Source organism: Cryptosporidium hominis (genome assembly GCF_000006425.1).
Source record: "Cryptosporidium hominis TU502 chromosome 4 CHRO014132, whole genome shotgun sequence".
In the NCBI taxonomy this organism is placed as follows: domain Eukaryota; phylum Apicomplexa; class Conoidasida; order Eucoccidiorida; family Cryptosporidiidae; genus Cryptosporidium; species Cryptosporidium hominis.
In genome coordinates, this window is record NW_667284.1 from 1 (window position 1) to 13,910 (window position 13,910).

At 30.1% G+C, this 13,910-nt stretch overlaps 3 protein-coding genes across 3 annotated transcripts; 2 read left to right on the top strand and 1 right to left on the bottom strand.

Moving 5' to 3' along the window:
• The first annotated feature begins 328 nt into the window (after nucleotides 1–328).
• Nucleotides 329–7,237, top strand: Chro.40330 (hypothetical protein). The annotated part of the gene is made up of 1 exon (XM_661514.1): nucleotides 329–7,237. One exon carries the CDS (start codon nucleotides 329–331, stop codon nucleotides 7,235–7,237), a length of 6,909 nt encoding a protein of 2,302 aa, XP_666606.1.
• A 3,382-nt stretch (nucleotides 7,238–10,619) lies between these two features.
• Nucleotides 10,620–12,671, top strand: Chro.40331 (aminopeptidase). Its single annotated transcript, XM_661515.1, has 1 exon — nucleotides 10,620–12,671. One exon carries the CDS (start codon nucleotides 10,620–10,622, stop codon nucleotides 12,669–12,671), a length of 2,052 nt encoding a protein of 683 aa, XP_666607.1.
• Nucleotides 12,672–12,684: 13 nt separating this feature from the next.
• Nucleotides 12,685–13,770, bottom strand: Chro.40332 (hypothetical protein). The annotated part of the gene is made up of 1 exon (XM_661516.1): nucleotides 12,685–13,770. The coding sequence occupies one exon, from the start codon at nucleotides 13,768–13,770 to the stop codon at nucleotides 12,685–12,687; it is 1,086 nt and encodes a 361-aa protein (XP_666608.1).
• Between the last annotated feature and the right edge of the window lie 140 nt (nucleotides 13,771–13,910).

The following is a 13,910-nucleotide window of genomic DNA, read 5'->3' on the forward strand; positions in this document are numbered from 1 at the left end:
CGATTTGGAAAAAATTATTTGGGTTCCATTCTCGATATCTGAAATAGAATATTATAATAATCAAGAACCAATATTAGAAGCATGGGTACATTGCAAGGTTTCGCCCACAAATAACAAAAATGAAGTTATCTCAGATATAAAAATCTACTCAGTGAATAAAGATCTGCTATTTAATATCAAAAATATTAGGTATAGAAGTACGATTGATATAAGTAATAAAATTATTAAAGATTCAAAAGAAAATAATCCAGAAAATATCAAAAATTGTTGGGGATTAACTTGGAAAAAATCGAATAGCATTTTAGATAAAATTGAAAAGAAAAGATGGATGGTATATATGGGTGATGAAATTGAGAAAAAGAGCAGCTTAAATAATTTATTTAAATATTATTGGAACAAAAATGATATTTTAGAAGAATTATTTGATTTTTCCGGTGAAATCAACATTGCATTCGTAATAAATTCTGGAATAAATAATAAATTACATAATCATGCCATTGAAATAGTAAATTGGTTTAAACATCTATTTAATATTAACTCTAAAGTTTCTCGCTCTTCTGTTATTTTATTTATAACAGAAAACACAATCCCTTATAATAATAATAGTTATAAATTTATTGGATCAGATATTTGGGGTCTTGTGAGATCGGCTAGGTATGAACTTGATAAATATTCTCTTAAATTGCTTGATTTAGACTGCTTTACAAAAGATTTAAGTGAAGATAATTTATCAAAAATATTTTCATGTATTTTAAGTTCCAACGAATCAGAATTCATTTTCAGAAACGGAGAGCTGTTATTTCCCCGTTTATCAAAAATTTCAATCCCAATAAATGGACCTTTAAATATTAGATTGGCTGAAAGAGGTGCATTAACAAATTTATTAACAGAGATGCAAACAAATATTCCATATATAAATTCAGATAAAAAATTGGATCTAATCGACTGCTTTGATAAATTGGAGAATTATTCTGCAATGAAAAATGAGACTATTTTAAAAGATAACGAGGTATTACTGAGAATATGTTCTGTAGGATTAAATTTCAGGGATGTATTGAATGTTATGGGCTTATATCCAGGTGATCCTGGCCCTCCTTGTTCTGACTGCTCAGGAATAGTAGTTTCTGTAGGTAAAGGCGTGAAGCATCTAAAATGTGGCGATGAGGTATATGCAATGGTCCCTGGGTGCTTAAATACTTTCATAGTTGCAATTGGAGATACTTGTTGCTTGATGCCAAAAAATTGTGACTTTTCTTTATCTTCATCAATCCCAACAATTTATTCTACTGTTGATATTTGTTTGAGAAAAATTTATAATATTAAGAAAGGAGATCGCGTATTAATTCATGCAGCTTCAGGAGGAGTTGGTTTGGTCGCAGTAAATTACTGTAATTCTATTGGTGCTAAGGTATTTGCAACAGTTGGAAATAGTAAAAAAGAGAAATATTTGAGACACCTGGGAGTAAAGAATATTTCGACCAGTAGAAATTCTGATTTGTTCAAATTAGAAATGGAACGCTTATTAAAAGGAGAAAAGCTAGATGTGGTGATAAATTGTCTATCTGGGAAATATATTGAATATAGCTTGGAGTTACTTTCAAACAATGGTATCTTTATTGAACTAGGGAAGATAAACATTTTATCAAAGGAAGATGTATCCTTAATAAAACCTGGAATTAAGTACGAAATTGTAGCTCTTGACGACTTAATATTAAATGATCCCTCATGGTTTGGAACCGTCTTAGTTGATATTAAGACTAGAATTGAAGAATGTAAAGAATCTGTTATACCCTTAATAGAATTCTCAATAGAGAACCATAAAGATTCAAATGATCTAATCGAAAAATCTGGGTGTATTTCTGGATTTAGATTTATGCAAAAAACAAATCATATTGGTAAAGTAGTAATAAAAAACCCAACTATTGATAATTCTTTATATAGAAAAAATGGAGCCGTAATAATTATAGGAGGAAATGGATCTCTAGGAAAATTTACAACGAAATGGCTTTATTTTAATGGATTAAAAAATATAATTTTGTTATCTAGGAATTCAAATAATTATACTTCAAATCTACCTGGTGTTAAACAAATTAGCTGTGATATTTCAAATATTAATTCTACTATTTCAGCAATAAATACTGTACTTAAAAATCCAGAAAGTAAACCAATTGTAGGTATAATTCATGCTGCAGGAGTATTAGACGATAGGAAATTATTTGAACATTCAAAAGAGTCATTTAAATACGTATATAGTCCTAAAGTTCAAGGCTTATGGAATATTCATCAAATAACTCAATATCTCTATATTGAATTGGAATTTTTAATTGCCTACTCTTCAATTGCAAGCCTATTAGGTAATATTGGACAAGCAAATTATTCTGCGGCAAACTCTTTTATAGACTCTTTTATGAGCTATAGATCAAGTCTTGGAATCAATAGTTTTAGCATTCAGTGGGGTCCTTGGGTGGGAGAAGGAATGGCATCAAACAATTTAAGTTTGAAATTTGATTCTACAGGACTAATTGGAGTAGATAAATTGACTGCGATGCAAGTGTTAAATACGATTATAAAATCAAAAAAAAAATCAATTCCAAATGTGATTTGTGTGGTAGATGCCGATTGGGGAAAATTAGTTTCTAATATTCCTCCCAAAACCTCTAACATCTTTACAGATATAATTAATAAAAAAATCGTAGAAAAAGATTACAATAAGTCGAAAATTATGGAGATATTGGAAAAAAAGAGTTCGGTTGAAATGGAAGATTATATAATTAATTTATTAAGGGATATTATTAAAACGGTTGTCACTGACGATAAAATAGATATTAATGATTCCAAATTACTAGAAAAACCACTTCACGAGTTTGGGATAGATTCACTTTCTGCTGTTGAGTTCAGAAATATTTTATCTAAACATACTGGAATATTACTTCCGACTACATTGATGTTCGATTATCCAACGATAATAAACATAAAAGATTATATTATGAGTGAAATGGAGGATATTAGACTTGGAGACAAATCATCCGATCCTTTAGTTACTGATATTAGGAAAGATCGGATATTAGATGTTGCTATTATCGGCTTGTCGTGCAAATTACCCGGATCAACTGAAGATATTGAATCATTTTGGGAGATATTAACTGGTGGTATTAATTGTGTTTCTAATGTACCTGTAGTTAGATGGGATCATAAAAAATATTTTAGTTTAAATCTAGAAAATTTTGGTCCATATTATTATGCAAATTATGGCTCATTCATTGACAACATTGATATATTTGATGCACAATATTTTGGAATTTCTCCTTCAGAAGCAGCAATTATTGACCCTCAACAAAGACTTTCCCTTATGCTTGCAGTAAAATCAATTGAGGATGCAAAATTAAACTTGTCAAAATTGAAAGGAACAAAGACTGGTGTCTATGTTGGATGTGGAAATAGTGATTGGGCATTAATGCAAGGAAATCAAATATCTGAATCAGAATATATTTCACCTTATACTGGTACTAGTGTTGCGCTTTCACTTATTTCTAATAGGATTTCATATAATTTGGGCCTGAATGGACCTTCTATGACAGTTGATACTGCATGTTCATCATCTCTTGTTGCACTGGACATAGCTGTACAAAATCTTAGATGGAAAAAATCTGATATTTCCATTTTAATTGGAGTAAATTTATTAATTTCTCCCCAAGCATATATTGTATTTTCCAAGTCAAAGATGCTATCTATAACTGGAAGTTGTAAAACTTTTGACAAAGATGCTGATGGATATGTAAGAGGGGAAGGATGTTGTTCAATGGTACTTTGTAGATTTGATGAAAGAGAAAATGTAGGTTTTGATAAAAAAACTTTAAAAGCTGAACAGAATATTGTCATCTATGGTTTTATTAAAGGGTCAGCAGTAAATCAAGATGGAAGAAGTGCTTCTTTGACAGCTCCAAATGGTCCTGCGCAACAGAAAGTAATAAAATCTGCTATTGAAGATTCGTATATAAAGTTAGATGAAATTTCAATTATTGAAGCCCATGGAACAGGAACACAGTTAGGGGACCCTATTGAGTTTGGAGCAATAAAAAATGTTTTCAATTCCAGAAATAGGGGTCCAATATATATTACAGCGTTGAAAACAAATATTGGACATTTAGAAGGAGCATCAGGAATCGCAGGAGTTATAAAGATGATATTGATGCTTAAACATTCAATTGTTCCAAAAAACCTTCATTTTAAAACATTAAACCCATTAATTGACAATTCTAATTTTAATGCAATAATCCCAGATAAAAAATTAATAGTTTCAGGTAACATAGGAGGAGTTTCATCATTTGGATTTGGTGGAACAAATGCTCACGTAATAATTGAAAAAAATATCTCAAAAATTCCTCTTGAAAATCAAAACTATTCAATAATCGATAGTGCTAATAAGGAAGTTTTAAATAAGATAGCATTTATATTTACTGGGCAAGGAAGCCAGTTTGAGAATATGGGTCAGGAGCTTTTTGAAAATGAACCTATATTTAGAAAATCAATGTTAGAATGCGCAAAACATGCCAATGAATATTTACCAGAATCTTTAATTGAAATTTTATACCCAGAAATTTCAACACCAAAGACTAAAGCTGGATCGAAAGATGCTGGTTTTTATGATATTAATGATATTTTGTATTCTCAGGTTGCAATTTTTTCAGTAGAGTATTCTCTTACAAAGTTGTTAGAAAGCAAAGGAATAACTCCAGATTTAGTAATTGGGCATTCCTTAGGCGAATACTGCGCTGCAGTTATTGTAGGCGCAATTGAACTAAAACAAGCATTAAAAATGATAATAAATAGATCAAAAATATTGGAGAAATCAAATATTAGTGATGGAGGAATGCTTGCATTGAGAAAATCTGCGAGTAGTATTGCAGAAATCCTTAAAGAGTTTGATGAAAATAATGTATCATTAGCTGCAGTTAACGGGCCAAATAGTGTTGTGATTTCCGGAAAAAAATATATATTAAAATCAATATTGGAAAGATTAGGTGGTAGTGGAAAGTTTCTTAATATAGATAATGCATTCCATTCATCCCTAATGCAAGATGCATCGAATAAATACAAAGATTTCATTGAAGAAGAAATAGTTTTTTGTAATGAAAATAAAAAGAAAATAAAGTTTATCTCTACATTGAAAGGAAGACTTATAAATTATTCTGAATTGATGAGTTCTGATTATTGGTCTAACCATATAGTTTGTCCTGTATTGTTTTATGACGCAATAAATCATGCACTAAACAAGTTTGATTGTACAATATTGTTGGAGATCGGACCTCAACCAATTCTTACAAAATTATCAATACAATGTATTCCAAGGGAACTTAAAACAAAAATTAAGAGCTTTTGTGCAATGCTTGGAAAGCCTTCAACAGAAATTGAGCATTTTAAATTAGTTACACATCAAATTAATCAAATATTTTCCCCGTATATGAATACCATTAGAGGAAATTCAGAAGTAAGCAATAAAAATATTTTCAATAATTTAAGACGTTTTCCATGGATAAACATCAATCCACATCCTTTAGTTAAATTGGAGACTGATAGAAAAATTTTGTTACAAAATTTAAACAAAATGTTTGATATCTCAAAAGAAGGGGCGATAATTGAATTAGTTAATGGAGGAATTAGGGAAATTTTTAAGAATGAAATATTTAACTCTATGAAAATGGGTAGATATTATCACTGCGAAATTGTTTTAGAAAGTCTGTCTTTTAATATAATACAAGGTAATCAAGAAGGTTGGTTAGAAGTCGAGAAGAAAGATATTAATGGTTTTACAATAAATATTTGTTCACAAAATGATTTGACTTATACTATATATGCGAAAATAATATTTAGGGAAGATGCAGAAATAGAGCTCCAAGAAATAAACATTGAAAATTCGGTTATTTCCATTGAGAAGTTCATTTCTATTGATTTGAAAGAAAATATATTATTCCAGGAAATCATGAATTCGATTCAAGAGTTAACTATTAAATTAAAATCCAAAATATCTTTCACAGAAAATACTCAAAAAAACTCTATCTGTTTAATTCTCACTACAGACGACTATTTTAAGTCACTATCAAAATCATTTAGTGGTTTTAGCATACATCCATTCTTATTGCAATTATTGTTTGATTTTATTAAACTTTACAATATTGAGGAAATAATTAAAGGAAAGAGCGAGATTAATTTTTATGAAACAATTATCAGAGAATTGTTAGATTCTTCTATTTCTCAGAAGTATCTAGTTTTTGAAGTTAACAATAATTCTGCAATAATTAAGGATAAATTTGGAAAAATATTGTTCAAAACTAGTTATTCTTTAGTTTATCTAAATTCCAAGAACACTGGAAGTGTTGAATACGAAATAGAACAGTTTTCAAATTTAAATAATTTAGATAACTTATTTTGGAATACAGAAAATCAAAAAATATTCGAGGTTGAAATGGGTATAGACGAAATTGAAGAGGACGAATGTAAATGTAAAAGAATATTAATTATAGGATCTAACGATTTGGAAGACAATCTTGAAACTAAAGAAGAGACTTACTACAATGTTAGATCAGAATTTGAATTAATTAAAAATATTAAGTTTAAAAATTGGGAAAAAATTATTTTTGTTATTGATAACTTCAATGTAAGCGAAATTGAGTTAATGCATTATGCAGTTATTACATGCAAAGAATGCGAATCTGATTCTAATGTATGGTTTATTAAAATTAATCAATCGAACGATAATTCCCTGGAGTCATATAATAAAGGAAGAGGTATTTTGGGTCTGTGCAAAACTGCAAGGATTGAGTTAAGAAAGATGATTAATTACATTTCAATAGAGAAATTTGAAGACTTGAATACTAATGCCAAATTAATTTGCAATTTAGTTAGTCTTTTATCAAAACATAAATTAATTCCCGAGGATATTTTTGTAAATCTATATCGAAAAAAAATTCAAGTTTATACAAAAATCATAAAAGCCCAGTATTCAATTCAAATGAAAAACAATGAATTAAATAAGGATAACGAATTAATAAATGGTATCGTATTAATTAGTGGAGGTACTGGCGCGCTTGGACTTATCATTGCAGAATGGTTAATTAAATACAAAAAAATAAGAAATATTATATTACTTTCTAGGTCGGGGTTACCTTCCAAACGGTGTAAATCAATATGGGAGAGGATATTAATTTTAGATTCTAATATTCGAATTATTAAGTGCTGACGCTGCAAACTATGATGCAGTGTTTTCAACATTAAAATATATCATCTCTCAAGCGATGGAATCAAACTCTAAAGTTGTTGGATTAATCCATGCATCTGGGGTTTTGAATGATTCATTAATAAAAAATCATTCAATAGAGAATTTGGAGAATGTTTTTAGACCTAAAGTTTTTGGAGCAATTAATTTACATCATGCAATAAAGAACATACTTCCATACAAGCTAAGGTTCTTTATTGGTTTTTCCTCTATTTCTTCATTATTTGGTAGTTTTGGGCAATATAGTTATTCTTCAGCAAATTCATATCTTGATTCATTGATTAATTATCGAAGAAAGTTCAACGAATCTAGTATTTTAGATCTAAGCATACAATGGGGACCATGGGCAGAACAAGGAATGGCAGCAGATTTATTTCAACATCATTCATCATCAGGTATCAAACCAATTTATAATTCAGAAGGCTTAAAATGTTTATCATCGATCTTTGATATAATTGAAGGTAGAATCAAAGATATCATCCTGCCCTCTGAAATCGCAATAGCAAATATTAATTGGAGCGAGTTCTTAACTATTTTTGAAGGCAACCCACCAATCATTTTTAGTGAAATTAATAGCAAATTTTTAAACAATGTATCAAAACTCGAGAGTGGTTCAAAAATTAAGGATAAATTTGAAGGAATTACTGACATTCGAAGGCATATAGAGGAAGTTTTATTAATTATTGCATATGAAATATTTGGAATGGAGAAAAATAACTGTGATTTAACAGAAATTGATTCTTTAATGGCAGTTGAGTTTAGAAATTCTATATCTAAGAATTTTGGAATAAAATTGCCAATATCTTTAATGCTCTATAATCCAACTTTAGATGAAGTCATTTCATATTTAGAAGGAGAGGTTAGGAAAGAGTTGTTTGGATCTAGTACAGAAGAATTGACTTCTTCTAAGTCTAGGAGATGGGAAGAAATCAGACAAGATATTAATTTAGATGGAAAGATTTCTTTGTTATCAAATTCTTCCGATGCGGTTCGTGGCTTTAGATTACCATCTGGAGAAAAAAACAAATTACGTGAAGTATTTTTAACAGGAGGAACTGGGTTTATGGGGACCTGCATGATTGAAAATCTTGTAAAGTTGAACAGTGATATTAAGATTTGGTGTTTGGTGAGATGTTCTGACAAAAAAAACGGTAAAGAAAAGTTATTGGTTGCACTTTATAAATATTCAGTTCAGAATGCAGATTTAATTTTAAAAAATAACATCAAAATTGTTGTTGGAGACACTTCAATCCCATATTTTGGTATAAATAAAACTGAATATAAAGAGATAGTAAATTCAATAGATTCCATTATTCATATTGGTGCTGTGGTAAACTTCACATCTTCTTATTCAAATATTAAAAATGTGAATGTATTAAGCATTGTAGAGTTGCTAAAACTTTCTTCTGCTCCCAACCATTGTGGCAAAAATTGTACTGAAAAAGGAAAATGTAATTCTTGCATTATTCCAATACATCATGTATCAACTTTGGGAGTTTTTTATGATCATATTGAAAATCCTCCGGTAGAGCCGTATTTATCTGGCTTGGAAAATACTGAATTTATGGAAAGAACTTACTTTTTGGATGATGGAAGGAGAATATTTTACGAAGATGACCCAGTGATTACAAATGACGATGAAGGAACTCATCACAAATCACTATTATTGGGTTATTCACAATCTAAATGGGCAGCAGAAAGAATTCTTAGATCAGCAAGAAAAAGAGGATTCCCTATAGCTATATATAGACCGGGAAGAATAGGAGGAAACAGCATTACAGGCGCATCAAATATTTCGGACCTCCCAAATGCATTTGTGAAAGGATGCATTAAGATGGGGACTTTACCTAGAACAAAGATGGCAATTCATTTAGTTTCGGTTGATTTTTGTTGTCAAGTTTGTTGTTTTGGAATGAACAATCCGTCTTTATCAATTAATAATGATTTTAATTTAGACTCTGAAGGATGGGCAAATATGAATGATATAAAAACAGCACTTAAATTATTGGATATTGAGTTAGAAATGGTAGAATTCGAAGACTGGGTTGAACAGTTATTAGACGAAACTTCTAAAGACAGAAATCACCCACTTACCCCATTACAACACATGTTTGTTAAGGAAAAACCTGCAGACTCAATTATGCCATATTTTGATATGAAAAACACAAATAATCTAATATCTAATTCTGAAAATATTAAACATGTACCTTGTGACTCAAATTATTTACTTACTTGTTTCAAGTATTTGCTTGAAAAGGATTGGATTTATTCAATTGATTCTATTAATAGAACCATGAATAAGGACGTTTGTGTGAAGGAATATATTTTCGAATTTATAAATGACGAATTGAAGGTTGGCAATTTCGAAGTTGCTAACTTTATGATATTTATTTGCGATAAATTGTTTATATTAAATATCCAAGAATTTTGTAATAAAATACAATCTAAATATAATTGCAAATGCATTATAGTTACAATTCCAAATTCTAAAGTCGACAATATTTTAAGTTCATTATCCCACATTATTCATGAAGCAATTAAAGAAAATATTTCAAAAATAATTGATAAAGGAAATTCAAAAATAATATTGGCAAGTTGGTCAATATCAAGCAATCTTGCGTTGCAAATATATAAGAACTTAAATTATAAAATTTTGGATTATGACGTAAAACTATTGTTGATTGATCCGGTAGTTCCAGTTAAATTAAGTGATAGTAATGACTCGAGAATAGATGAAATTTCATTCAAAGTTTTAAAGAAATTAGTAAAATCCTCAAGCTTACTATCTAACTCTCTCACAGAACCAATAATAGATATATTGAATAATTCTGATTCAATTATAGATGCATACAATAAAATAACTAGCTACACAAAAAAAGATCCAGAAACTGAGTTTGAAGAGTTGAAAAACGTATTAGAGAGATTAAGAACTACATTCTTAATAAGCTTAAATATCTCTAAGTCCGTATTAGAAGTTGATGAAAAAGTATATTTTGTTTTGTCACGCTCTTCAATAATGGGGGACGTATTCGAAAAGAACGGGTCATACGCAATAGTTAATGCTCAAAATATTTACGAAATAAGGGATTTAGAGCTAGCACATTTATCTGATGGAAGCCATTTCACAATTTTTGATTTTTCAAATGTTGAAAGTTTGGTTAATGGACTTTCAAGAATTTTTAATTAGGATAGAGTGATATTTAGATGAATATAGATTTTTAATATTTTATTTGTAAATGCGCAAAAAAAAAAAAAAAAAAAAAAAAAACATTCCCGCAACGACTAACGGAAAGAGGAACCTGCGATATTATAAGCTCTACAGTTAATAAAAATTACTTCACCAATTATGTCAAATATTTCAAAATTGAAAAAACTAGAAGAACTTAGAGGTATTATGAGCCAACATGGGGTTGACGCATATATCATTAGTTCAAGCGACCCTCATATGTCGGAATATACTCCTGATAAATACAAACGAAGAGAATTTATGACTGGTTTCTTTGGGTCACAGGGAATTTGTCTTGTTACACAGTCGAGCGCACATTTAATTGTTGATGGTAGATATATTGTCGAAGCAAAGAAGACTGCTACTCCTGAGTATCAGGTCCATTTGTTAAAAAAGGGCTTTTACGCTGATATTGTAGATATTTTAAAAGAAGAAAGTTTTGATGGTACATTAGGAATTGACGTTGAGGTTACTTCTTGGATGTCATTTAAAGCCTTAGCTAATTATATTGAACTTTCAGATCTACATTTAAATACGAACTTCCGAATAAAATTACTAAATTTGAATTTTGTCGATGTTTTACGGCCACAAGAAGAGATTGAACAAGGTAGAAGTGAGATTTTTGTTCATGGAATTGAATACGCTGGTGAATCATCTAAGTCAAAGGTTAACAAAGTTTTGTTGGAAATGAAAAAACTGAATGCAAAGATATTGTTTCTAAGCAGCCTAACTCAAATTTCATGGCTACTTAATTTAAGAGGTTCAGATGTACATTGCACACCTGTATTTCTTTCATATCTAATTGTCGAAATTCTTGATGATACAGTTGGAATAGATAAGAAGGAAACATCATTTAATCTTAAAGTTTTTGTTAATGTTGAATCTATTAAGTGTTGCGAAGAAGTATTGAAAAATGAATTCCAGGACAAAATTTCTATAATTCAAATTGAAAATATAATGGATGAACTCTTTCATTCATTTAGTAAATTGAATTCACATACAAAAGACAAATTGAATAAAATATGGCTGCCTGAGAATTTTTGCAACTTAGCAGCAATGGACACGTTATTTAAAGTATTGAACCCTCGTGAAAATTGCAATAATTCGAGTTACTATAAATATTTAATCGACTACTTAAACTCTTCAAAATTACTGATAACTTCTGAGTCCCCTATCATCATGCTACGTGCAATAAAGAACAAAATCGAATTAAAGGGAATGCGCGAGTGCCATATTTATGATAGTTTAGCACTTACTAAATTCCTATATTATTTGTACAAGGCTGGAAGAGATAAGACTCTTTTTAATGGAAAAGTATCCGAATGGGATCTTTCTCAAAAGTTGCTTGAATTTAGAAAACAACAACCAAAATTTGTCTATCCAAGTTTTGATACAATTTCTTCTATAGGAGAAAATGGGGCGATAATTCATTATCGTCCTGAAAAAGAAAATTCTTCAATTATTAAGCCTGATCTTTACCTTTGTGATTCTGGCGGACAGTACCATACTGGCACAACAGATGTAACAAGAACTTTGTTCTTGTTCGGGATTGGAGAAGAAAGGCCAACAATTGAGCAAATTGAATCATTTACTCGAGTATTGATAGGTTTTATTCGCTTACATAAGCTAGTATTCCCAATTGGGACAAATGCTACTGCAATTGACGTTCTTGCAAGAGCCAGCCTATGGGAGGCTGGTTTAGATTATTTACATGGTACTGGACATGGGGTTGGCTCATTTTTATCTGTTCATGAAGAGCCCTGGTCAATTTGTTATAAGGTTGGAAGGGATGGTGCTTCTAAACAAAATCTAGCTGCAGGCGCAGTAGTTTCAATTGAACCTGGATACTATGAAGAAGGAAAATACGGTATAAGAATTGAAAACTTGGCTGAGATTATTGAAGCAGATATTGATAATGGCTACAAAAAGATGAATAAATTTCTCAAGTTCTCACCTCTTACATACGCACCCATTCAAAAAGAGATGATTGACATTTCAATTCTTTCAGATGATGAACTAGATTGGTTAAATTGGTATCATTCAAAAACCCTGGAGAACTTAGAACCGCTGGTAGATGATGACCCCGAGTTTTTGAAATGGCTAGTTCAAGTATGTTCACCAATAAATAGATATATTTCAAAAATTGATTTTCCAAAAACATTATACCAGTAAAGAAATTTATTATTCATTCTCCAACTAGGATTCCTTCGTTTATTAATTTCTCTCTTAATGTTATCAATTCCTTATCAAGACTTACTTCGTCCCTATTTTGCTGGTCGTTAATATCAATATTAATCTCTTCAAAAGATGCAACTGTGGAATTATATGCACTTGAGCGCCTAGATTCTGATTTTTTATTGCAAGTTTTAATGCTACTGCATCTTTGTTCAAGCTCATCTATTTCATTAACAACTGAGGTTAGCCACTTTATGCCACTAAGAACTAGTTCTTCTTGTTGGCTTTCGGTTATTAGGTCGGTTTGCCTTGGATTCATACGGTTTGTACACTTTATCTTAGCATGATCCTTTGTCCGATTATTAATTCTTTTCATTAAGAAAAGATCCTGTTTTAATTTCTGATTTTCCTTTTTTAATTTGTTATTTTCGCTTCTTAACGATATTAATTCGCTTCTGGATGAAATAATACCTATTTCTGAATGTTCTATTGTTGAACCATTCAGAAGGGGAAAGCCCACCTGAATGGACGCATTTTTTTTAATAAATGACCTTTTAAGTTTTTCATCTTGTTTAGAACCATTATCGAGGTTAACAACTATTTCTTCTGCAATCTCATACGCAAGTCTTGGAATAATTGATTGACATATTTCGAATGCAAGCAAAGACGCTTCATTATTGTTGAAATTCCTATCTTCCATAAAGTCTTTTATTGCATCGTTTAATTCTTCTTCTATATTAGGCAAAACAGTTTCATCATTGATCTTTTTATAGTGAGTTTCAATTCTGCTAATTACAGATTTTGTTAGCTTCAAACCTTCATTTTCCTTCATTACTAAATGCATTTCTTTAAAAAGGGTGTTCTTCGCTTCAGTAAGAGAAAGAATTTCACCATCTGCAATTCTAAGTTGTTCAGTTTGAAATATTTCCAATTCGTTAAATTCTTTTGTAATCCTTTCTAATTCATTTTCAAGGAATAGTATCTTTTCTTTCAAACAATTGGCCCCTTCTAATTCCTTTTCATAATCTCTGACTTTTGACTCGATAGTTCTTACTTTATTCCTTAAAAAGTATAATTCTTCTTTATCTTCCTCCATAAATGACCTACTTTTTAGAAAAGGAAGTTGCGCATTAAGAGCCAAAGAGTTAAGCTTATATTTAGATAAAAGTAATTCATTATTTTTTAATAACGTATTTAAACGCGAAATTTCTTCTTTATAATTTTCATTTTCGATTA